This window comes from Orcinus orca, chromosome 5 (genome assembly GCF_937001465.1).
Source record: "Orcinus orca chromosome 5, mOrcOrc1.1, whole genome shotgun sequence".
NCBI classification, from domain to species: domain Eukaryota; kingdom Metazoa; phylum Chordata; class Mammalia; order Artiodactyla; family Delphinidae; genus Orcinus; species Orcinus orca.
Genome location: NC_064563.1, coordinates 140,272,040 through 140,295,007, shown reverse-complemented (window position 1 = coordinate 140,295,007; position 22,968 = coordinate 140,272,040). Strand labels below are relative to the sequence as shown.

At 45.5% G+C, this 22,968-nt stretch overlaps 1 protein-coding gene across 7 annotated transcripts in view; it reads right to left on the bottom strand.

Moving 5' to 3' along the window:
- The window catches only part of DOP1B (DOP1 leucine zipper like protein B), a 110,379-nt gene that overhangs the window by 5,742 nt on the left and 81,669 nt on the right, over nucleotides 1–22,968 (bottom strand). For 5 of the 7 annotated variants that reach the window (XR_004480476.2, XM_033418258.2, XM_033418259.2 and 2 more), the window contains 9 exons: nucleotides 21,917–21,972; nucleotides 19,405–19,509; nucleotides 19,246–19,312; nucleotides 16,312–16,456; nucleotides 10,985–11,070; nucleotides 10,641–10,750; nucleotides 10,371–10,517; nucleotides 9,283–9,344; nucleotides 8,650–8,778 (listed from right to left, as the gene is read on the bottom strand). Coding sequence is in view for 6 of the 7 variants with exons in the window: in XM_033418258.2 (XP_033274149.2) it covers nucleotides 8,650–8,778; nucleotides 9,283–9,344; nucleotides 10,371–10,517; nucleotides 10,641–10,750; nucleotides 10,985–11,070; nucleotides 16,312–16,456; nucleotides 19,246–19,312; nucleotides 19,405–19,509; nucleotides 21,917–21,972 (907 nt within the window). In the remaining variant the exon portion in view is untranslated. The other 2 variants (XM_004264546.4, XM_049710597.1) reach the window with 2 other exon arrangements.

Genomic DNA, 22,968 nt, shown 5'->3' with positions numbered 1-22,968 from the left:
GAAAAGTCAAATAGAAATTTTAGAACTAAAAAATAGAATCACCAAGATAGAAAAACTTACTGTTGAGCTCAGTAGCAGAATGGAGATGACAGAGGAAGAGGGGAATTCAGGACACAATCAATAGAAATTATGTGAGCTGAACAAAGGAGAGAGAAAATATCAGAAAAAAAAAATGAACAGTCTCATAGACCAGTGGGACAACAAAAGAGCTAACATTTGTGCACTGGAATCACAGAAAAAGAGAAAAAAGAGTATAGGTTGGAAAAATATTTTAAAAATAATGACTGAAAACTTTCCAAATGTGGTGAAAGACATATATCTACAAATAAAACAAGCTGAGTGAACTCTAAAAGGGATAAAACCAAAGAAATCATGTTCAGTCACATAATCAAACTTCTGAAAACTAAAGACAAAGAAAAAAATCTTGATAGCAATCAGAGGGAAATTATACATTACCTAAAAGGGAGAATAATTCGAATAATAGCAGATTTCTCCTTAGAAACCATAGAGTCAGAAAGAAGTTGCCATTTTCAAGTGCTGAAAGAAAAGAACTTCAACCCAGAATTTTTCTATTTCCAATGAAAACATCCTTCCAGAATAAAGGTGAAAGAAAAAAAACAACAACCAAACCAAACCAAGATGAATGAAGGTGAAAAAAAAAAGGCTCAATGAAGGAGAACAGTGCCAACAGATTTGCACTAAAAGAATGGCTAAATGATGTTCTTCAGACAGAAAGGAAATGATAATGGTAGGAAACATGGAACAACAGGAATGACTAAAGAGCAATAGAAAGGGTAAATAAATGAGTATAAATAATATCCTTTCCTCTTGAGTATTTATGTTGGACAGTGAAAGCAAAAAGTGTATCTCTATCTCCTTTGGTTCTAGTATGTAAATATAGTATTTCAGACAACTATATCATATGGGAGAAGAGAAAAGCAAATGGTGGTAAAATATTGATATTAGTAGACCACAGTAAGTATGTATATTCTATGTTCACTGTAATCCCTAGAGCAACCACTGCAAAAAGCTATATAAAGAGATATACCCCCAAACCACTTTAAATAAATCAAAATGGAATGCCAAAAAAATGTTCAAGTAACCTCAGGAAAATAGGAAAAGGGAAACAAAATGAATGAAAAGGAACAAACAGAAAATAAATAAAATGGCATAATATATCCTGACATGACATGTCAATTAAAAGAGATTGGCTGAATGGATAAAAGGAATGACCCAGTTGTATGCTATCTTACACAAAACTCACTTCAAATATAACAATATGGCTTCCCTGGTGGCGCAGTGGTTACGAATCCACCTGCCAATGCAGGGGACACGGGTTCGAGCCCTGGTCCATGAAGATCCCACATGCTGCGGAGCAACTAAGCCCGTGTGCCACAACTACTGAGCCTGCGCTCTAGAGCCCACGAACCACAACTACTGAGCCCGCGTGCCACAACTACTGAAGTCCGCACACCTAGAGCCCGTGCTCTGCAACAAGAGAAGCCACCACAATGAGAAGCCCGCGCACCACAACAAAGAGTAGTCCCCGCTCGCCGCAACTAGAGAAAGCTCGCGCAGCAACAAAGACCCAACACAACCAAAAATAAATGAAATAAATAAATTTTAAAAAAAGATAAAACTACTTAAAAATATATAACAATATAAGTAGGTTAAAGGTAAAAGGATGGAAAAAGATACAATATGCAAACATTTTAAGAAAGCTGGAGTGGCGCTATTAATATAGGACAGAATAGACTTCAGAGCAAAGGAAAGTACCAGGGTCAAAGAGGGACATTACACAGTGGTAAGGTCAGTTCAACAAGAAGATATAACATTCCTAAATGTCTGTGCACCAAACAACAGAGGTGTAAAATACTTGAAGAAAGAACTGCCGGAACTCAAAGAAGAATAAGTACTGACAACTGTAGCTGAACTTCAACATCCCTATCCCATGACTGATAGAACTCCTAGGAAAACAGTCAGTAAGGATATAGAAGAACTGAGCAATACCTCAGCCAACAGGATCTAATAAACACTTGTAGGACACTCCACTCAACACCAGCAGAATACATCTCATTACGTGCTCGTGGAACATTCACCAAGACTGCTTTACGACCCATGATATAACCGAACTTCAACAAATTTAAATCCTAAAAAGAATGTTCTCTGACCATAATGGAATCAAACTGGAAACTAATAACAGAAAGATAACCAGAAACACTTGGAAATTAACAAACTTCTAAATTAGATATGGGGTGAAGAAGTATCAAAGGAAATAAAAAATATAAAGAAATGAATGAAAATTACAATATACCCGATTTTGTGGGATGGAGTTAAAGTATTGCTGAGAGGGAAATTTATAGCACTAAATGCTTACATTATAAAAGAAGAAAACACTCAAATCTATAATCCAAGCCTCTAACTCACGAGACCAGAAAAAGAACAAAATAAAACCAAAGCAAGGACAAAGAAGGGCATAATAAAAAGCAGAAATAAATGAAACTGGAAACAAAACAAACAAAAATAATGTAGAAAAATCAAATTAAAATGTGGTTATTCGAAAAGAACAAGAAAAGTGATAAACCTCTAGAAAGACTGACCAAAAAAGAGAGAAAGCAAATTACCAATATCAGGAATGAAAGAAGGGGTATCTCTAAAGACATCAAAAGGATAACGAGGGACTTCCCTGGTGGCTGAGTGGTTAAGACTCCACATTCCCAATGCAGGGGGCCCGGGTTTGATCCCTGGACAGGGAACTAGATACCACATACATGATGCAACTAAGAGCTCACAAGACACAACTAAGAAGCCCATGTGCCGCAACTAAGGAGTCGGCGAGCTGCAACTAAAAGGAGACCACCTGCCGCAACTAAGACCCAGTGCAACCAAATAAATAAATAAATATTAAAAAATAAAAATGTTAAAAAAAAGGATAATGACATTTGAATTACTGTTTAAATGGGAATGCAAAATGGTACGTCCACTCTGGAAAACAGTTCGGCCGTTTCTTATAAAGTTAAACACACGTTTACCATAGAATCCAGTAAACAAACCCTTGTGCATTTATCCCAGCTTGCAGGATCTTAGTTCCCTGACCAGGGACTGAACCTGGGCCCTCTGCAGTGAAAGCACAGAGTCCTAACCACTGGATCGCCAGAGGCTTTCTTTCTTTCTTTTTTTTTTTAATTTATTTATTTCATTTATCTTATTTTTGGCTGCACTGGGTCTTTGTTGCGGTGTGTGGGCTTCTCATTGTGGTGGCTTCTCTTGTTGTGGAGCACAGGCTCTAGGCACGCGGGCTTAGTAGTTGTGGCTCACGGGCTCTAGAGCGCAGGCTCAGTAGTTGTGGCACACGGGCTTAGTTGCTCCATGGCATGTGGGATCTTCCTGGACCAGGGCTCGAACCCGTGTCCCCTGCATTGGCGGGCGGATTCTTAACCACTGCGCTACCAGGGAAGCCCCTAGGCTTTATTCCTAATAACCAAAAACTAGAACAACCCAGATGTCCGTCAGGTAAATGGATAAATGAACTGAGGTACACCCATAAAATGGAGTGTTAGTACTCATTAAAAAAGATCAAACTCTTTATACACCCATGAACATACCCCACTCGCCTTTGGATGGATCTCAAAAGCACTGTACTAAACGAAAAAAGCTAATCTCAAAAGGTGACATTTACATAATACGTATGATGTATGATTCCATTTATATAACATTAAAGTGATGGAGAACAGATCAGCGGTTTCCAGGGGTTAGCGCTGGGTGGAGGGTGTGACTATACAAAGCAGTGAGTGACGTGAGGGTGTCGCTTTGTAGCGAGGGAAGAGTTCTAAATCCTGGCTGTGGTGTTGGCTACAAGAATTTGTATGTGGGAACTAGACGCACAGACACACACACAAAGAATGCATTGTAGAAACTGGTGAAATCTGAAAAAATCTCAAGTTGAGTTATGGTAATATTCCCACATCGATTTCCTGGTTTTGATGAGGGACTATGCTTATGTGAGATGTTATCATGGGGGAAGCTGGACGAACAGTACACAGGAACACCAGGTACTATTTGTGTAACTTCTTGTGAGTCTTAATCTACTTCGAGATAAAAAGTATTAAAAAAAAAGTGGTTTGTACACACGGGGCATATTTCATATTGACGCTCCAAATAAAAGCTAAATTCGTGAGATGATTCTTCAGCCAAGATGATCTATTTTAGAATCTCTAATATTCCTTTCTTAGCTGAGTGATAAACCTTACAAGCTGAAGGAGTCCTGGGTGAGCAGAGCCAGAGAAAGCCCTGAGCCAGAATGTCTGCACCACTGTCAAGGTCGCAGAACCTCGTTTAGGCTGGCCACATAACCTTGCTGAGCCCATTCCCCATCTGTGAAACTCACCTGCCTCAAAGGGTACCTGCTAAAGAACACAGCCTACTGTTGGGAGCCAGAGGGCTCAGACTTCAGTCCAGGGTGTGCCAGTTAGTGGCAATGCAACTTTACGCAGGTGTTAATCTCTCTGAGCACCAGTATCCTGATGTGAAAATGGAGCTAATAAAGGACAATGAAGAAAACTTAAAAGATGGGAAGGACTTCAATGGACCTGGAATGAGCCACACTCATCAGCTTAGAGGGAACAGTGTTCCCTCTAGACCTTTCTGATCCCCTCATCAGGGGCCTTTGTAGCCTGTCCTCCTTTCATCCTAAACAAGCAGCATTTTATCGTCCCTCCTGTTTAAAAAATAATTGCTTTGAGCCGATTTACTTCTTTTGAGATCAATGCAAAATTTATGTCACTACGAGCCAAGATGTGAGAAGCTGCTCAGTTCTGCACCGAGTGCATCGATCGACCTCTTCCAGTGCTACCTGATGGTGATCAGTTGGGGGTGAGGACCCCAGAGGAGAGATGCCAGACCTTCCCCATTCCTGCCTCTTTTGATTTGGTCTCAACTATTCACCAGGGTGTGCAACTCAGGAGCTTCTGGATGCCTCTGCTCCCTTGACTGGGGCGTCATTGCTCCATGGGGCCAGTCAATGTCCCGAGACTGTCAGAGAACGTTCTGAATCCCATCACCCCAGGACCTTAGGGAAGCTGGGGACGATGACAATACAGAGGCAAGGGCTTTGCAAACTGTCAGTTAGTAAAAAACGGAAGGGGGTAAACATGTTTACTTCTTCCTCTTATTTTTTTAAAACAAGGACTCAAACAGGTATTTTTATTTTATTTTATTTTTTATTTTTTGGCTGCATTGTGTGGAATGAGGGATCTTAGCTCCCCAGCCAAGGACAGAACCCGTGCCACCTGCAGTGTAAGTGCGAAGCCCTAACCACTGGACCGCCAGGGAAATCCACTCTACTTTTTCAAACATGTGGTATTTTTTTTTTTTTTTGACGGTACACGGGCCTCTCACTGTTGTGGCCTCTCCCGTTGTGGAGCACAAGCTCCGGACGTGCAGGCTCGGCGGCCATGGCTCACGGGCCCAGCCGCTCTGCGGCATGTGGGATCCTCCTGGACCGGGGCACGAACCCGTGTCCCCTGCATCGGCAGGCGGACTCTCAACCACTGCGCCACCAGGGAAGCCCCATGTAGTATTTTTTTAAAAAAAAAAAACAGCACTTGAGCTATCCAAAGTGGAGGGTATTTATTTGGAGAAATTCCTCTTTCCCCAAGGGCCCCCAGACTATCTCCTATTTAAAGTCAGCATTATGCTGACTTTCATATATGTTGTATGTATATAATATTATGTTGCCTCTACTTCTCTCTCCCTCTCTGAGCCATTTCTCAGAATTGGATGTTTACACCCTGCCATAGTCAGATTCTCCATACCACTGATTGAAAAAGGCCATTGTCTGTTCTCTTCTTGTTCTACACATCTAATACTGTCTCTTTAGCTCTCTGGGCCTCACCCCAGGTTTTAGGAGAGTGTGTGATGGGACATGGGGGAGAGAAGGCGCAGGTGTTTCTCCCAAAGTGAGAAGGCATGGGGCTTCCCCGGTGGCACAGTGGTTGAGAATCTGCCTGCCGATGCAGGGGACGTGGGTTCGTGCCCCGGTCCGGGAAGATCCCACATGCCGCGGAGCGGCTGGGCCCGTGAGCCATGGCCGCTGAGCCTGCACGTCCGGAGCCTGTGCTCCGCAACGGGAGAGGCCACAACAGTGAGAGGCCCGCATACCGCAAAAAAAAAAAAAAAAAAGTGAGAAGGCATGGCAAGGCTTGTACAATGCACTGCCTACCATGCTCGCCTGCTGAGAAAGTGAACTTCACGCTGCGCTTCTGGACCACTGTCTGATGGCCAGGGGCATAAAGCACCACCACAGATGCCGCCTGTGAACTAGAGGAAATGTGGTTCCCGTTGTTCTTTCTCCCCTTTAAATCCTGTAAGTATGCAACGAAGTTCAGCTTTGACTCTGCACTGAGCAAAGTCTCTGGAGGGCTGCCACCACCTTTAACGGCATTCCTGGCCACCCTCTGATCCAAGCAGCCTCCTGCTAGTGATTCAAGTAAGGATTTGTCAATATCTGAATATTCACTTTCATACATTTTAAGTATTCAAGACGTTAGGTCATGAACATCTCCTTACCTGCTTTACAGGCTGAAATTATGTCAGTAGAAGTATAATGGTATTTTCACTGTTGCAAATATAAAATACTGTCATAATTAATACCCGTGAAAGCTGTTAATGTTTTGTCCTAAAATAATTAAGACCTTTCAAGTGGTTAATCAAGTAGGGACGCGGGCTGAGAATTAATAAAAATATTTAGGAAAAACACATGCTTTGTGAGCCGACAGATATTTATAAGAGCATTTTTTAAGAGGGTACAGTAAGAGATTTATATCATAATTCTATGTGGAAACAACCTGAATGTTCAACTGGTGAACTGGAACAAACCACAGAATGGAATACTATAGATAAATAGCAATAAAAAGAAATAAGCTACTGATAAATACAACAGAATGAATGACTCTCAAATACAAGAGGCCAGTCTCAAAGGCTACATACTGTCCAATCACATTCACATTTATAGGACATTCCAGAAAAGATGAAACTATATGAACAGAAAGAAGATTCAGTGGTTGATAGGGTCAGGGGGTAAGGGCAGGAGATGCCTTCTGAGGGGCACGAGTGAACTTTCTGGGGTGATGGAAATGTTCTGAATCTTGACTGCCGTGGTGGTTACGTGACTACATGTGTTTATCAAAATTCATAGAACTGTATAGCCAGAACTGTATGTAAATTATACTTTAATAAGTCTGAGCACCCCAAAAGGATTTACACCGTAATTCTAATATTTGTAAAATTGTTTGTTATACTAGCCTTCATGATATTTAATACAATTCTTGAGAGCTTGTTTATTTTATTGTATTCCATTTAGGCTACGTGTCTTAAGGAAAACACATTCCTGTTTGAGAGTTCTTTTGTATCTTGGAGGAGGATGAATTAAAACAGAATGCTCACTTCGCCAACTCAACATTTTATGAGGAGGGGGAAAAACCTTTAAAACCATGTATAATATCCACAATCATTCACTTTTGAAGCAGACGAAGAATACCGCGAGTATGAAGAAGAGAAAAGACTGCTACAGAAAAATCAGGTACTTCTCCAAAATCTTGCTCTGTCACTGGCCTCACTTAGTATCTGCACTGCAGGAGGGATCCAGCAGGAGACAGTGCTGAAGAAGCACAGCCAGACTTTAAAAAACAACCTAATAAAAACTAATAGCATTATAGGACTTCCTGGTGGCGCAGTGGTTACGAATCCACCTGCCAATGCAGGGGACACAGGTTCAAGCCCTGGTCTGGGAGGATCCCACATGCCATGGAGCAACTAAGCCCGTGTGCGACAACTACTGAGCCTGCACTCTAGACCCCGCGAGCCACAACTATTGAAGCCCCCATGCCTAGAGCCCGTGCTCTGCAACAAGAGAAGCCACCGCAATGAGAAGCCCGTGCACCACAACGAAGAGTAGCCCCTGCTCGCCGCAACTAGTGAAAAGCTTGTGCACAGCAACAAAGACCCAACACAGCCCAAAATAAATAAATATCTTAAAAAATTTAAAAAACTAATAGCATTATAATAATTGATTTTTGTCTTGCCTTTTCAAAAAAAATAAATTTATTTATTTCTATGTTATTTTCAGCTGTGTTGGGTCTTCGTTGCTGTGCACGGGCTTTCTCTAGTTGTGGCGAGCGGGGGCTACTCTTCATTGCGGTGTGCGGCCTTCTCATTGCGGTGGCTTCTCTTGTTGTGGAGCACGGGCTCTAGGCACGCGGGCTTCAGTAGCTGTGGCACGTGGGCTCAGTAGTTGTGGCTCACAGGCTCCAGAACGCAGGCTCAATAGTTGTAGCGCACGGGCTTAGTTGCTCCGCGGCATGTGGGATCTTCCTGGACCAGGGCTCGAACCTGTGGCCCCTACATTGGCAGGTGGATTCTTAACCACTGCACCAGCAGGAACGTCCCATAATAACTGATTTTTAAAATAAAGTTTCAGATTTACCGATATATTTCCAAAGTTCTTCTACAATCACCTCTGCTGAGTACTCATTTAACGTCTGACCATTCCACCAACACCTGCCCTGGGCCCCTCTGGTTTCCAGCCATGTCGGCCACTCTGGGCCTGTCTCTTTTGGCGGGGGTGGGCTGGGGGAGGGCAGGACTTCTTACCTTGGATCAGAGGAAGGTAAAGGTGGTACTGATCAAGTTCTCCACTTAAGACAGCAAAAGCCTGGCGCTTTAGCAGCATGGCTTTCTGCTCAAAACTTGAGAACAGTTTTAAAGAACTGCTCTGCATGGCTGGAATAAATAGAGCAAATAAGTTCCATTTAGTGAGAACACTACAATGAGAGGTAAGTGATGAGAACTTCCTACTATTCCTATCTTCCCTGGTGAAAGATCATGATCTTGATTAAGGGCATGCAGTTGTTACTCAAGTATTTACATTTATAAAAGTTCTTATTTCTTTCATGATACTGAGTGATGGGGTATTTGAAGAGGATATGAGGTACAGGAAAGCACTCCTAACCAATTGTGGTCAACTTATCATTACTTTCAAAAGTATTTTCTCCGCTATAAAACTGCAAAAAAGGTAGTTGAAGGCGTTCGTGTCAATAGACTGGAAATGGGAAGGCTCATTGACGTAGTCCCGACATATTCTGCACATCACATTACACTCTGTGGCCGAAATGGCACTAAAAAAGGTTTGAGCTGGGCTCTGAAATACGTGGTAAAAGCTGGTTATGACCAAAAGGAATCGGTCCTTTAAAGTGTGACTTATGTGCACATAACAGAAGAACTTACTCATTAAATCTTTAAACATTGTTTTCTCATGAGTCAGAAGATGGTCAATAATGGATTTCCAACTGGATATTAAAAAAAGCAAAATTAATTAAATATGCAAAGGGTGACAGTCTGATTAAAAGCATCAAGAAAAGAACATGTCCCTTTAAGATCTATTAAAAACTGCTTTCTGAAAAGTTAGTGAAAGGGATGAATAGTTTTTATATAAGGAAACGTTAAGTGAAAGCTTTTCATTTATAACCTTAACATAGGGAATGAATAACATGGGGAATAATGAATAATTCCCAGCTCACAATAAAAGAAAACACAAATTGTCAAGGTACCTTGGCTTTCACAAGGGTTGCCCTTAAATGTGTTCACACAGATGATGTCCATACACTTGTGTTAATGGAAAGAATGGGGGTTGTGAAGACAAACACCACTTGTTCTCAACGGGTTCCCCACAGTGCAACAGGATTACAGCCATGGCCGCTGGTGGTGGCTGGGCAAACCCTCAGCCCACATAAAGAAGCTGACCAGTCTCCACCGTCTCCCCCTGCCATTAATGAAGACCTGTTCAGTCAAGCCAGGGGCAGAGTTACGGGTGGTTCTGTTGACCTCCAAGAAAAAGGCACAGCTAGTTCATCCTGTGCCTGGGATTCCATGGATCTCCGCTGCCCGCGCAGAGCCTGGCCAGCCTCAAGGTCTCAGTGAGGAATCGGGGAGTGTGAGCCAAGAAGTGGGATAAGGACACCTTAGTGTCACCATGGAGTCCCGTCATCTTAATGCTGGTCAAGCATTTTGTGATTACAAGATAAAGCAGTACTAGACCAAGTACCACTGGAACCCCATGCAATGCTCTTTAGGAAAAATGTGCTCTCTTACTTGAAATTCTTCTCCTGATTAAAAAAAGCCACCTTTGTAGTTTTGAGAAGACTTAATTCTGTTCCCAGAAATACACAGTTAACCCGTGAGTGGTGTCCTATGATTTGGGTTGATGCTAGCTGTGCTTCCATTTCAGGAATGAGAATTAATTACAGAAACCCAAACACTTTTCCACTTGAAGATTCAGGGCACGTTTTTTTTTTTATCAGGACAGCATTTCTTACTGCACACAAGAAGTGTCCATCTGGAAGAAGGCCGGGTCCAAGAATAATTCCAGGACTTCTTTTTTCCAGGCTCGTTTCGTGTAGGCATAACCGCTTAGAGAGCTCAGCAGCTGGGCGCCAGCCCGGAAGCTGGGGGCATTGTAGGCACTGAAAGGGGTGGGAAGGGGAAAGGGCCAAGGTCAGAGATGGTGCAAGGAACCCCGCTGGACACATTTCCCATAAGCTACCTTTCCACACGTGGGTGGGGTACAATGGAGAAGGTGGCGTTACCTGTGATTGCGTAAGTAAGGAAAAACATAGTAAAGCAAACGTGAGATCAACGGCACCGCTCTCTCCTTCTCATCACTTCGATAAACCATGTCCAGGAGGGATGCCAGAACCTAGAAGAACAGGACCACCAGAAAACAGAAATCTCCTAAAGCAGGCGGCAATACAAAATTCAGTCCTCGGGGTATACACAGCCTAACAAGAAAACTCCACGGGGCAGCTTGAGGCCAATTCTGGCTTATGAACTCACCCGGGACGGTGCAGCCCGTGCACCCTGGCCCCTGAGAACGAACGCCCTCACAAAGCCTCACTTCTGTGGGGGGATGACAAGCCAGATGCATATGTACCTCTGCCAGGAGGGAGAGGGCTTGCACGCTGTACACCGAAGGGGCAGACGCAGGCACCATTGCTGACGCGGGGGCAGCAGCATCTGCTGAAAGAGGCATGTGTGTTTTAATCAGGACAATAGGTCACCATTTATGCCCCCAAAGCATCAGATGAACTTGAGTCATGAGCTCCCGCCTTTCACACTGACTCTGTACGTACGTACATGTTACATATTCTTCTCTGCTAACGTGTTCAACTTCAGCAACTAAGAATCTGGGTATTTTGATCAAATAAATCAGCACCAACTCATGTCTTCCTCCCTGCTTCTATTCTCATCACCATGTTTGGAGCTTCAACATCCCCCTGGATGACCCCTCTAACATCCTGGCCTCCGAGCCCCTTAGTCTTTTCTTTTCCAGCAAGCTTTTATTTTGTTCCAGCTCAGCCAGCCACTGTCACCATCATACCCTTGACCTCATGAATTTCCAAAGTCTCCATTTGCAGCACCCTACAGTGACCACATCTTACCTTTCCTGCTCACTTACTCCTGGAATGCTGCTCTGACAATTTCCTGAAACCTTGCACAAGCCTCCAACCCCCTGAGTTCACGTCCTTCACTACCTGTCAATCCCCCCAGGTCTTCACTTCTCTATCTCCCCACCCACACCCGTGGTCTATCGTCCACCTTGCAAACATCCTTCACTTTTTTGCTTCTCTCTCCCTCTGAAGCACTCACCTAGAAAAATGCAAAGCTGGCTAAACCCAATGATTGCCTATGCAGTTCTATGCAGCTAAATGCTCTGGAGAAAACCAGACTACTCTGAAACAGATCTCACTTTACTTCATGACTGTGCAACTCAAAAATGACCTGATGCTACTAGATAACCCTCCCCCACGTCCCTCAGCGCTGTGCTGGCTTTCCCAGTCTCCAACATAGTTCTTTCACCTCCTCCCTCCATAACCATCGATACCTGTCCCTCCTCAGCTGGTAACCTCATCTCATGTTTCATTTAGAAAATTAATGTAAACAAACAGAAACGCCCTCAGTTTGGCCCCTATGTGTTATTAACCTGGAACATTTATATCCGTGTTCTCTGCCTTGTCTCCGGTTTTGTTTTGTTTTTTTTTTTGCGGTATGCGGGCCTCTCACTGTTGTGGCCTCTCCCGTTGTGGAGCACAGGCTCCGGACGCGCAGGCTCAGCGGCCATGGCTCACGGGCCCAGCCGCTCCGCGGCATGTGGGATCTTCCCGGACCGGGGCACGAACCCGTGTCCCCTGCATCGGCAGGCGGACTCTCAACCACTGCACCACCAGGGAAGCCCTGGCAGGCGGATTCTTAACCACTGCGCCACCGAGGAAGTCCCATGACTTTGGTTTTTGGTTTAAACAATTGATTGAGGTGGAAAAGTCTGAAGCAAGAACATTCTGGAGAGGGAGATGGAGCTTGGGTTTGCATGTGTTACATTTGAGATGTCTGGGAAGGAATCAGAAAAGGTCAGCAGCGTAGGAGGAAAAACCAAGAGAACATGGAGTCGTGGAAACTATGAGAAGAGAGTGTTTCCTGTGCTCTGCAACGGGAGAGGCCACAACAGTGAGAGGCCCACGTACCGTAAAAAAAAAAAAAAAAAAAAAAAAAAAAGAATCCACCTGCCAACGCAGGGCTCGAGCCCTGGTCCGGGAAGATCCCACGTGCCATGGAGCAACTAAGCCCGTGCGCCACAACTACTGAGCCTGCGCCCTAGAGCCCGCGAACCACAACTGCTGAGCCCGCGAGCCACAACTACTGAAGCCCGTGCACCCAGAACCCGTGCTCCACAACAGGAGAAGCCACCGCAATGAGAAGCCCGCGCACCGCAACGAAGAGTAGCCCCCACTCGCCTGCAACTAGAGAAAGCCCATGTTCAGCAATGAAGACCCAACGTGGCCAAAAATAAATAAAACAAAAAACCAAACAACAAAAACCCCAAAGTCATCCTTGTTTGCCTTTTTTTTCTTTAAACTACCATTTCCAATCCATCGGCAAGTTCTGTTGATGCTGCACTCACACCAGTCCACCTTTCTCTAGAGCCCATGCCTCTAAGCCAACATCTTCTCCTGCCCAAAGCACCATGAGATGCTTTTAACTGAACTCCCAGTTTCTGTTCTCGGTTGCTGCAGCCCACATCGCTCCCGGCAGCCAAACTGATGTTTTCTGAAAACTCAATAAGAGCCTGTCACTGCTCCAAACAGTTTAATGGTTTCCCACAGCAAGTGGGCTGATGGCCAAGCTCTTAAGTGTGCTCTGCATCAAGCCGGACAACCTTCCACCCCGCTCTCGCCCTGACCTTGCATGACCACACATTAGGCTCCAGCCAAGCTGATCTTCAGGTTTCCTGGGCCTGGCCCACTCCCACCTCAAGGACTCGCCATCCCCTCTGGGCAGCGCCTTCCCGGATCTTTGCATGGCTGCCCCCTTACGTTGTATTTCTCAGCACAACTGACACTTCCTTGGGGACATGTTCTGCAACATCTGAAGTGGCCCCCAGCCCCACTCCCATTAAAAAAAAAAAACACTTTCATTTTGGATTTCCAGAAGAGTTGAAAGATACCTTTGTTAATTTACTTTGGACCATCACCTTCCGCATCCCCCCCGCCCCACGAGAGCAGAGGCCCTGCTCATTTTGTTTCCTGCTGCATTACCAGCATCTAGAACACAGTGCATGGCACACGCCAGACGCAAACATACAGGAAGGACCCTGCACGTGCACTGCACACAGAAGAACTCTAAGTGGAGAAAAACATCATTTGAAGCCTCATTCTGTTTCATGATTTAGACGGCCAGTATGCATACTTAGTTTGTTCAAGACTGAAACAAAGCATAGTGTATGATCCAAAGAGTCTTTCGGTACTCTATAATTTGCTAATTAAGTCTTACTGAGAAGCCCCCAAATCACCTCCAGCTTTGGAATTCTATGCTTTCTTTCTTTATTTTATTTATTTATTGCTTTCTTTTTTAAAATAAAAATCAGGTAATCATTTTACTACAGTACTGTCTTGAGGTTAAATTTAATTACTGCACAAAAGCCAGGCTCAGCTGCACTGGTGGTGGAGAAGCAGTTTAATCCCTATATCAGTACCTACATCGGGAATAACTGAGGGCAGATGAGGCAAGGAGTTGCACGAGCTCTCTTTCCCTAGAACCACAACTATAATCATAACCGCAGCCTGAGAAAGCATAATTGTTGGTTTACATTAGTAAATGACAGCATACTAGTTATAGGATCTTCATTACAGAGTAAAGTATAATTATTTTCTTATGTAAACCACAAAACTAGCTGTCAAACAAATATGGCAGAAGTAATGGAGGGGGTACTACGGCCTGTCTGTCTAACACCATCCTTCCTCCTCCTGCAAGAGAAGCCTCTCTTGGGTGGGAGCCCGTTTCTCGGAGCTCCAGCGCACCAGCCTTTCCTCTCCTCCTCTGGGTCAGCCACAGGCCCAGAACAGCCAACCGGAATCTTTGCGTGAGACTTGATGAACTTCATCTGAACACCTAGCTCCCGCTCTGACTAAAACCAGATGTAGACGCTTGGGCTTTTCCTGTACGTGAGCCAGAAAGTTTTGTGCTGTGTTTCTACACGCCTGAAATGGGTTTCGTTTACTTGCAAGAGAAAAGAGCCCAGACTTCTTGACACACCTTCCTTTGTATATTAAAAACCACAAATTCAGCTTTGCTTCTGCTGATATAACTACCGCTAACAATAATGACAGAGGTCATAAAATATGACAGAACTAGCAGCTTTTGAACACTGACCTTGTGGTGGGCACTGCGCTATGTAGTTACGACTGAGAACTTAGATGTAATTATTTTGCTCGTGTTAATAAAACTGAGACCAGGGCTTCCCTGGTGGCGCAGTGGTTGAGAGTCCGCCTGCCGATGCAGGGGACACGGGTTCATGCCCCGGTCCGGGAAGATCCCACATGCCACGGAGCGACTGGGCCCGTGAGCCATGGCCGCCGGGCCTGCGCGTCCGGAGCCTGTGCTCCGCAACGGGAGAGGCCACAACAGTGAGAGGCCCACATACCAGAAAAAAAAACAAAAAACAAAAAAAAACCTGAGACCAAACTGATTTTCTTGTCCAGTGTTGAGCGACACTGGGACTGGGCATACTTTCCTGTCTGTGTTAAATAATACTGAGAGCTTGCAAAAATAATTACTTGCTCTAAGATATGCCTAATTCTGAAAGAAAAACTCAACCAACTAAAGTGGCTCACTTATCAAAACGAGCAGCATCTCGTCAACATCCACTTCTGGACCCTCGCCTAGTGCTGCGCCCACCAATGCCAAGGTATCTTATTACTGACTCTGCCCCCGTCCCCACCTGGAAAGATCTGCCACAAACAACACAGCCAAGGCCCTACAACCTTATAAATAGCCTCCCCAAACCTCCCCTAGAGCTGAGACACCCCTATGACCCAGCCAAGTTTCTCCCTCACTGCAGCAGGTCTAGTAACCTGAGATGTGCTTGATGATACATTCGTCCGGCGGTCTTTAGGGCACCGGCAATTGACAGTCTACCCTGTTGCATTTAATTCACTCCTCAGGAGTATCTGGCTGATCAGCGGTCCTCCGAGTAAACAGATGAGTCTCCTTTGAGAGTCTCCAGACCATTTTCCTAGGAAGCTGTAACTGACTATAAGGCTGGGCTGTGCCTACTCTGTGTGGCCTCCATGATAGAATCTTCACCACTCAGGCAATGACCAAACACGAGGGTCATCGAGAGGCAGGGGTGTGTTGGCCAGAAATGAAATACAACATCAACTGCCTGACGACAGTGAGCTGGTTTACTAAGTTTTCTTTCCACGGCTCCACAAAAAGAAAAACATACATTCTCCTATTCTTTATCCCACACAGATTTCCATCACTGAGTCTGTGCAAATTATCTTGGGAAGTTACTTTCTTGGACCCCCATCTCGGCTCAGTGAGGGCTTAACACGGTAGCGTGGGCCACTCGGGACCCTTCCAATGGAATCCTATTGTTCAGTATACATACAACGTATGTTGTAAGAAGTAAAGCCAGTTTACTTTTAAGGCAAAACTAGCCCCACTAGCTGGCATTGGGCATTACTTTTTTTTTTTTTTTTTTGTGGTACGCGGGCCTCTCACTGTTGCCTCTCCCGTTGCGGAGCACAGGCTCCGGACGCGCAGGCTCAGCGGCCATGGCTCACGGGCCCAGCTGCTCCGCGGCATGTGGGATCTTCCCGGACCGGGGCACGAACCCGTGTCCCCTGCATCGGCAGGCGGACTCTCAACCACTGCGCCACCAGGGAAGCCCTGGGCATTACTTTTTGACCCTTCTACACCTACCGTGCAAATCTTCCTCATCATCAGATTCTTCTAGAGAGATCTGAGGCTGAGCCTTCACTTCCAGGTTTCTGCTCAGCCAGCTGGTTTGCTCCAAGGAAGAGCCAGCAATGTTCCCGACAGCTTCTAGAATTTTTTGAGTGACTTCCTGAGAGTAGTCAGGAGAAAGAGGAAAGGAAGTTAGTTAAGGAAAAGAATCCTAAAATAGCACCATCTGATATAAATATAATGCAAGCCGCAGCTGTGAACCATGCAGGTAATACCAAGTTTTCTAGGAGCTACATTAAAAGAAGAAACAAGTTCATAATGTTTAACACAATATATCCAACAGAGTATCAACATATAATCAATATAAAATTGTTAGCGAGGTTACGCATTCTTTGTTATGAAGTCTTTGAAATCTGCTGTGTGTTTAGTTACAGCACATTCACTTCAGACAAGCCACATTTCAAGGGCTCAACAGACACTCGTGGCTCAGGCTACTCTCTGACCAACTTGGGTAAAACAGAGACATAGGAAGTCACAGCGGCACGACACGTTTGGCAGATTAGATTTCCAGTTTCTTCAGGACCATGGATTCTTGCTAGAAATGCATCTTTGAATAATACAAGAAACAAAACTGCATAAATTAAATTGACTCGAGGGTGAAGTGAGGAGTCATCTGTATCAGGAGTTCCATGAGGAATGGATTTGGTCAAGTAGCTGGGACGGAGGTAGAAACACTGAGTGGGTATCATCGAGCGTTGCCAGCTAAGAGGGGCTGTACGTCCCTGACGTCTGAGGACTGAACAGTCCTGACTTCCACTACGAGCCCAGCAGCTGTGTTCGGGCATGAAGCAAGAGAACGTCTGCCTGCCGGTGGCAAGGGGGGTGCACCCGTGCGAACTGTCCGCGGTGCGCCTGGGCAGAGGTGTGGGGTGGATGACGGCGGTAAGGAAGGTCAAGAATAGACGGATGGACCTGGGGATGATCACACTGAGTGAAGTAAGTCAGAGAAAGACAAATACCATTTGCTATCACTTCTATGTGGAATCTAAAATATGACACAAATGAACTTAACTACGAAATAGAAACAGACTCACAGACGTAGAGAACAGACTTGTGGTTGCCAAGGTGGGTGGGGTGGGGGAGGGATGGAGTGGGAGTTTGGGATTAGCAGATGCAAAGTAGTATATATACAGGATGGATAAACAACAAGGACCTGCTGTAGAGCACAGGGAGCTGTATTCAACATCCTGTAATGGAAAATGGAAAATGGAAAAGAATATGAAAAAGGATAATGGAAACCATAATGGAAAAGAATATGGAAAAGGATATATATATGTATCCATAATGGAAAAGAATATGAAAAAGGATATATATATGTGTGTATAACTGAGTCACTCTGCTGTACAGCAGAAATTAACACTATAAATCAACTCTACTTCAAGAAAATAAATTCTTAAAAGCAGATCAAGAAAAGGGGTTGAGGACTTAGAAGAGCTCCCATTTCAAGCGCAGTGAATGGATGGGAAAGAAGTTGGGGTGCCTGGAAACAGCAGGAAGGAGTCAGTGTCAGGGAGGCTGGGACATCCTGGGGTGGAAGCAGAGGCCCACCTGGCCCTCTGACGAACAGGAGCAGAGCGAGCCGCACCAGCTGCGGTAGTGCCTGTGGCTACCGTCCGGCCGATGGACTGGAAACGGAGGGGCCGCGGCAGGCAACAGCCCATGGGAGGGGGAGGGCTTCCAGGTGAGTGCAGGAGGTGCCACCCAAGGGCTGGGCTGCAGCACTTGCCCTTGGGTGATGCTTTCTTCTCTACCGGTTGAGTCAAAGGAGTCACTGTGCTTTACGCAGAACTCTAGTGCCTCAGAATCAGGAACTGGACAGATATTTCACAAACACCAGGGATCACAGCGATTAGCAGTAATATCACCAAAGCCATAAACTACACAACCCAGTTTAAAGGCTTTGACTCAAAAAGCTCCTCACTCAAGGATTATAATGGTTGCAAAATAGTGACTTTTCTAACTCCTTCATTACTTCTATGTATTATTATATTTATTTATTTATTTTTTTGCGTTATGCGGGCCTCTCACTGTTGTGGCCTCTCCCGTTGCGGAGCACAGGCTCCGGACGTGCAGGCTCAGCGGCCATGGCTCACGGGCCCAGCCGCTCCGCGGCATGTGGGATCCTCCCGGACCGGGGCACGAACCCGTGTCCCCAGCATCGGCGGGCGGACTCTCAACCACTGCGCCACCAGGGAAGCCCCATCTATGTATTATTGATAGTTGGCATTCTACTCAAAGGAGAAGATTTTCCTTCTCCTATGGGTGAGTTTTACTTTGTTTTTCAGTGTTTCTGAAATTTCCTGTGGGTCTATATTGCTTTAAAAAGACGGGGGAAGGGCTTCCCTGGTGGCGCAGTGGTTGAGAGTCCGCCTGCCGATGCAGGGGACGCGGGTTCGTGCCCCGGTCCGGGAGGATCCCACCTGCCGCGGAGCGGCTGGGCCCGTGAGCCATGGCCGCTGAGCCTGCGCGTCCGGAGCCTGTGCTCCGCAACGGGAGAGGCCACGACAGTGAGAAGCCCGCGTACCGCAAAAAACAACAACAACAACAACAAAAAAGACGGGGGAAGGTTCTAAGGAAAGGAATCTGCGCATAAAGATGGACTTATTGTCCCGATCATGCTGCAGAGTAAGTCCGCATACATCTGTGGACAGTGGGAAGCGAGAGGGTGCCTTGTAAACTGCACGGTCGACTGCTCAAGTCTAACACGAGAACCTTCATCAGGAGATTGTACAGAGTCCTCTAAAGACAGTAACGGAGGGAATCAGACGCGGGAACAAATGCAAGTCTAAGATCTGCTTCTGCCCAATGTTTACTCTCTCCAGTGAGAGCCTCTAAAGGTGGGCGATACTCCTGGGACAGTAACAGCCTGCCAGACTTGCACATACAGACCTGCAGATCTTTTTGATCCTTCTTGCTCTCCAGGTTGGGAGTTCTTGTTACAAAGTCGTTCAGCATGCTGTTGAGAGACAAGACCGAGAACGCTGCAGAAAAAAAAAAAAACATGTTCCCAAAGAAAAATACGGTGACGGGAGTGCAGGGACACGGTACCTGAGAAGCAGGAAATAACCAGGGGGAGCGAGATTCAACTGCACGGACTCCTTTAACACACCCAACAGCGAAGGGAAGTTTGCTTGCAAGGCTGTTGCTGGGAGCCTATTTAAAAAAAAGAAAGAAAGAAAAAATATCCAACCCTGAACAGGTCAAAACAAAATGTTACTTATAAGCACATTTTAGATCCGGGTGGTTGGAAAGCACAGGAAGATGGCATATCCGCCTGACCTGTTTGCTCTTTTTTAAATTACAATACACACAAGCTAAATTTTGGTATTCTGCCAAGAACTTGGAGTTTGGAGACCTGCAACCCTGCTGACAGGTCAGATGCCCCTGGTTTCCTCGTCTATAACGTGAAAGCCTGGAACTAGAGGACTGTCTGATCTCTGGGCCTGTCTGGCTCTACCATTCAGCCTCTCTGACGTCGCTGGAAACAGAGTCAACCATCAGAAGGTCACAGAGGGCAAGGTCAGGCCTCAGGAAAACAAGGACTCGGATTATGGCTACGGAGCGAGGCTGCACAGCACAAAAGGCAGAGCTTGGCCGCAGCCAGAGGGCCCCAGGTTCAAGTCCTCGTCCCTGACTTACTGCCTCCTAACTGACCTGGGCAGGGCCTCCTCTATAAAAGGAGGCCGCAGCTCCTGCAGCTGCTGGGAAGGCTCAGATATCACTTAGGCCCCTGCAACAGGCGCTTGCTAGTGATATAATTCACATTAGTTACCACGAGAAGGGACCAGCTCATCTTTACCTCCTGCAGGAAAGAAGTACAGGGATGCTTGTGGTGCAGGATGAACAGCTGGTCTGAGCTCAACCCTAGACCCAGGGACTCCTGGGACTATGACCCTTCTTGCCACCTCAGGGTACAGTGAGCCGGAATAACCACGGAACATGAACCTGTTAACCAGGGAGCTTGCAGCTGGTGGTCAGATGTACTTATTGCGAACCCCCTGAGATACATGAGAATACTGAGGCTTCCTTGAGACGGGGCTACACTCCCTTCACCCTCCTTACTGCAGCCGAGAACACCCCACACGATGGAGGGGTCCGGGAGCCGCACCTGGGACCTGCCATAAGATCTGCACGAGGCCCAGCAAAGCGTCCTTTCTACCCGTGGAGAAACACCTGGGGGACTCCTACAGCTGAGACCCCTGCATGCGGACATTCAGCACAGTAAACCCACGCAGAAGCCATCCAGCAGAAAACACGGCAAAGCATTGAGGACAGCACCAAAAATAATCCCTTCTCCTTTTTCTAAAAGAGGTCCTTAAAATCCCCCCTCCTTTTATGGTATCAATTTAACGCAAACTGGTTCTTCTAAAGTTTACCAGGCCTCACATAAAGCTTTGCTGACGTAAGTATTTAAGCTACAGCACCCAGACTTTAAAATGTCAGATTTGATCTCTGCAGAAAGAAAAAGTAAAAGCATCAGGGTATTCCCATGCCTCGAGAGGAAATAAGGACACCATTCAGATACTTTCTGAACTCAGCCTCTCCAGTAATCAAGAAACACAATGGGGGGGGGTGGCTGGGAGGGATAAACGAGGAGTTTGGGATCAAAATGTACACACTATTATATATTAAATAGATAAACAGGGACTTCCCTGGTGGTCCAGTGGTAAAGAATCTGTCTTACAATGCAGGGAACGTGGGTTCGATCCCTGGTTAGGGAACTAAGATCGCACATGCTGCAGGGCAACTAAGCCCGAGCGCCGCAACTACTGAGCTTGCACGTCTCAACTAGAGAGCCTGTGTGCCGCAAACTACAGAGCCCATGCGCTCTGGAACCCTCGCACCACAACTACAGAGCCCACGTGCCCTGGAGCCTGCGAACCACAACTAGAGAGAGAAAACCTGCATGCCACAACTAGAGAAAGCCCGCACGCCGCAACGAAAGATGCCACGTGCCGCAACTAAGACCCGACACAGCCAAAAATAAATTAAATAAATAAATAAATAATAAGGGACTTCCCTGGTGGCACAGTGGTTAAGAATCCTCCTGTCAATGCACGGGACACGGGTTCGAGCCCTGGTCTGGGAAGATCCCACATGCCGCGGAGCAACTAAGCCCGTGTGCCACAACTACTGAGCCTGCGAGCCACAACTACTGAAGCCCGCGCACCGCAATGAAGAGTAGCCCCCGCTCGCCGCAACTAGAGAAAGCCTGCGTGCAGCAACGAAGACCCAATGCAGCCAAAATTAATTAATTAATTTAAAAATAAATAAATTTTAAAAAAATAAACAATAGCACTGGGAATTATATTCAATATTTTATAATAACCTATAGTGGAAAAGTATCTGAAAAAGAATATATATATATATTCCTATATATATATATATATATATATATATATATATATAGGAATCATTTTGCTGTACACCTGAAACTAACAACATTGTAAATCAATGATACTTCAGTTAAAAGAAAAAATGGAAATACAATCAGAGGAATTATTTATAATCATTGCAACAGCATCTATAATTGAGAAACATCTTTGAGGGGCTGCATTACCTTTGGATGAAAGCATAGCAAAACTGCAACACAGGGACATCCACGAGGGGCGATTTCTGAAAATTAAAGCAAAGCTAATTACTCCAAGTTGGTAGGAAATAAGGCTAAAAAAGAATTCAAATACAGAAATGAAACAGATTCTATATCCTAACAAAGCAAATGTTTGCAGCTAGAGTCTTTCAAATATAATAATAGAAAGTATCCCCCAAGTGAAACAAAAACAAATGTATCCTATGAGGTCCCAAATCATTAGTGCCCCTCTCATCAGACTCCCAGAGTCATTCCCTTTATGTTTACCTACTTCCCATTCCAGGCTTTTAACAAGTATTTAGGGAAGATTTGGCATTATAACTGAACCTCCCCCAAGACACAAAGTTGGTGGCCAAAGTTGGCCCTCGGGAGCTACAGTTGAGAGACAATGCCAAATTTGAATTCTTAGCTCCAGGAATTCCCTCAAACAGCCCAGACAACTTCCCTAAATCCCAAATGGCTGGAACTACTTAGAAATAGGTTTCAAGACACACATTTTTTCCCTTCTTGCTTGTAAAAGGCTATTTGTCGAAGTTACAGAAGTCGAGCCAATTAACTAAACTAACCACAAAATGTAATTTTGTTATTCAAAACGCCAAAAACCACTCAGCCAGACGACATCTAGGTTTTTTTATTTTTTAAGCCCAGGAGTTGCAGGTGTCTGCAGAAACTCCAGTAACATGAAGGAACAAAACCTGAAAGCGCCTGCTCTGTGTGTAAAGCTGCTGCAGGGCCAGCTCCCCCGTGGCTGCAGCTGTGACCCCATCCGTGGGGACCGACCCGCAGCGCGGAAGAGCAATCTCCCGCCAGCTAGACTTGCTCAGAGATATAAATGCCAATCCACCCAGGACCTGATGCTGCTGCTGCCTGCCTCCACCACCCTGCTCCCTCTCTTCAGGGTCCATTACTTTAACATTTACATTCAAGAGTAAAAGGCAACAAGACTACCAGGCATTTGGGAGACTGGGGGCAGACGTCCGACAGATGCCATGAAGTTGCCCGTGCCCATTTTACATCTGACT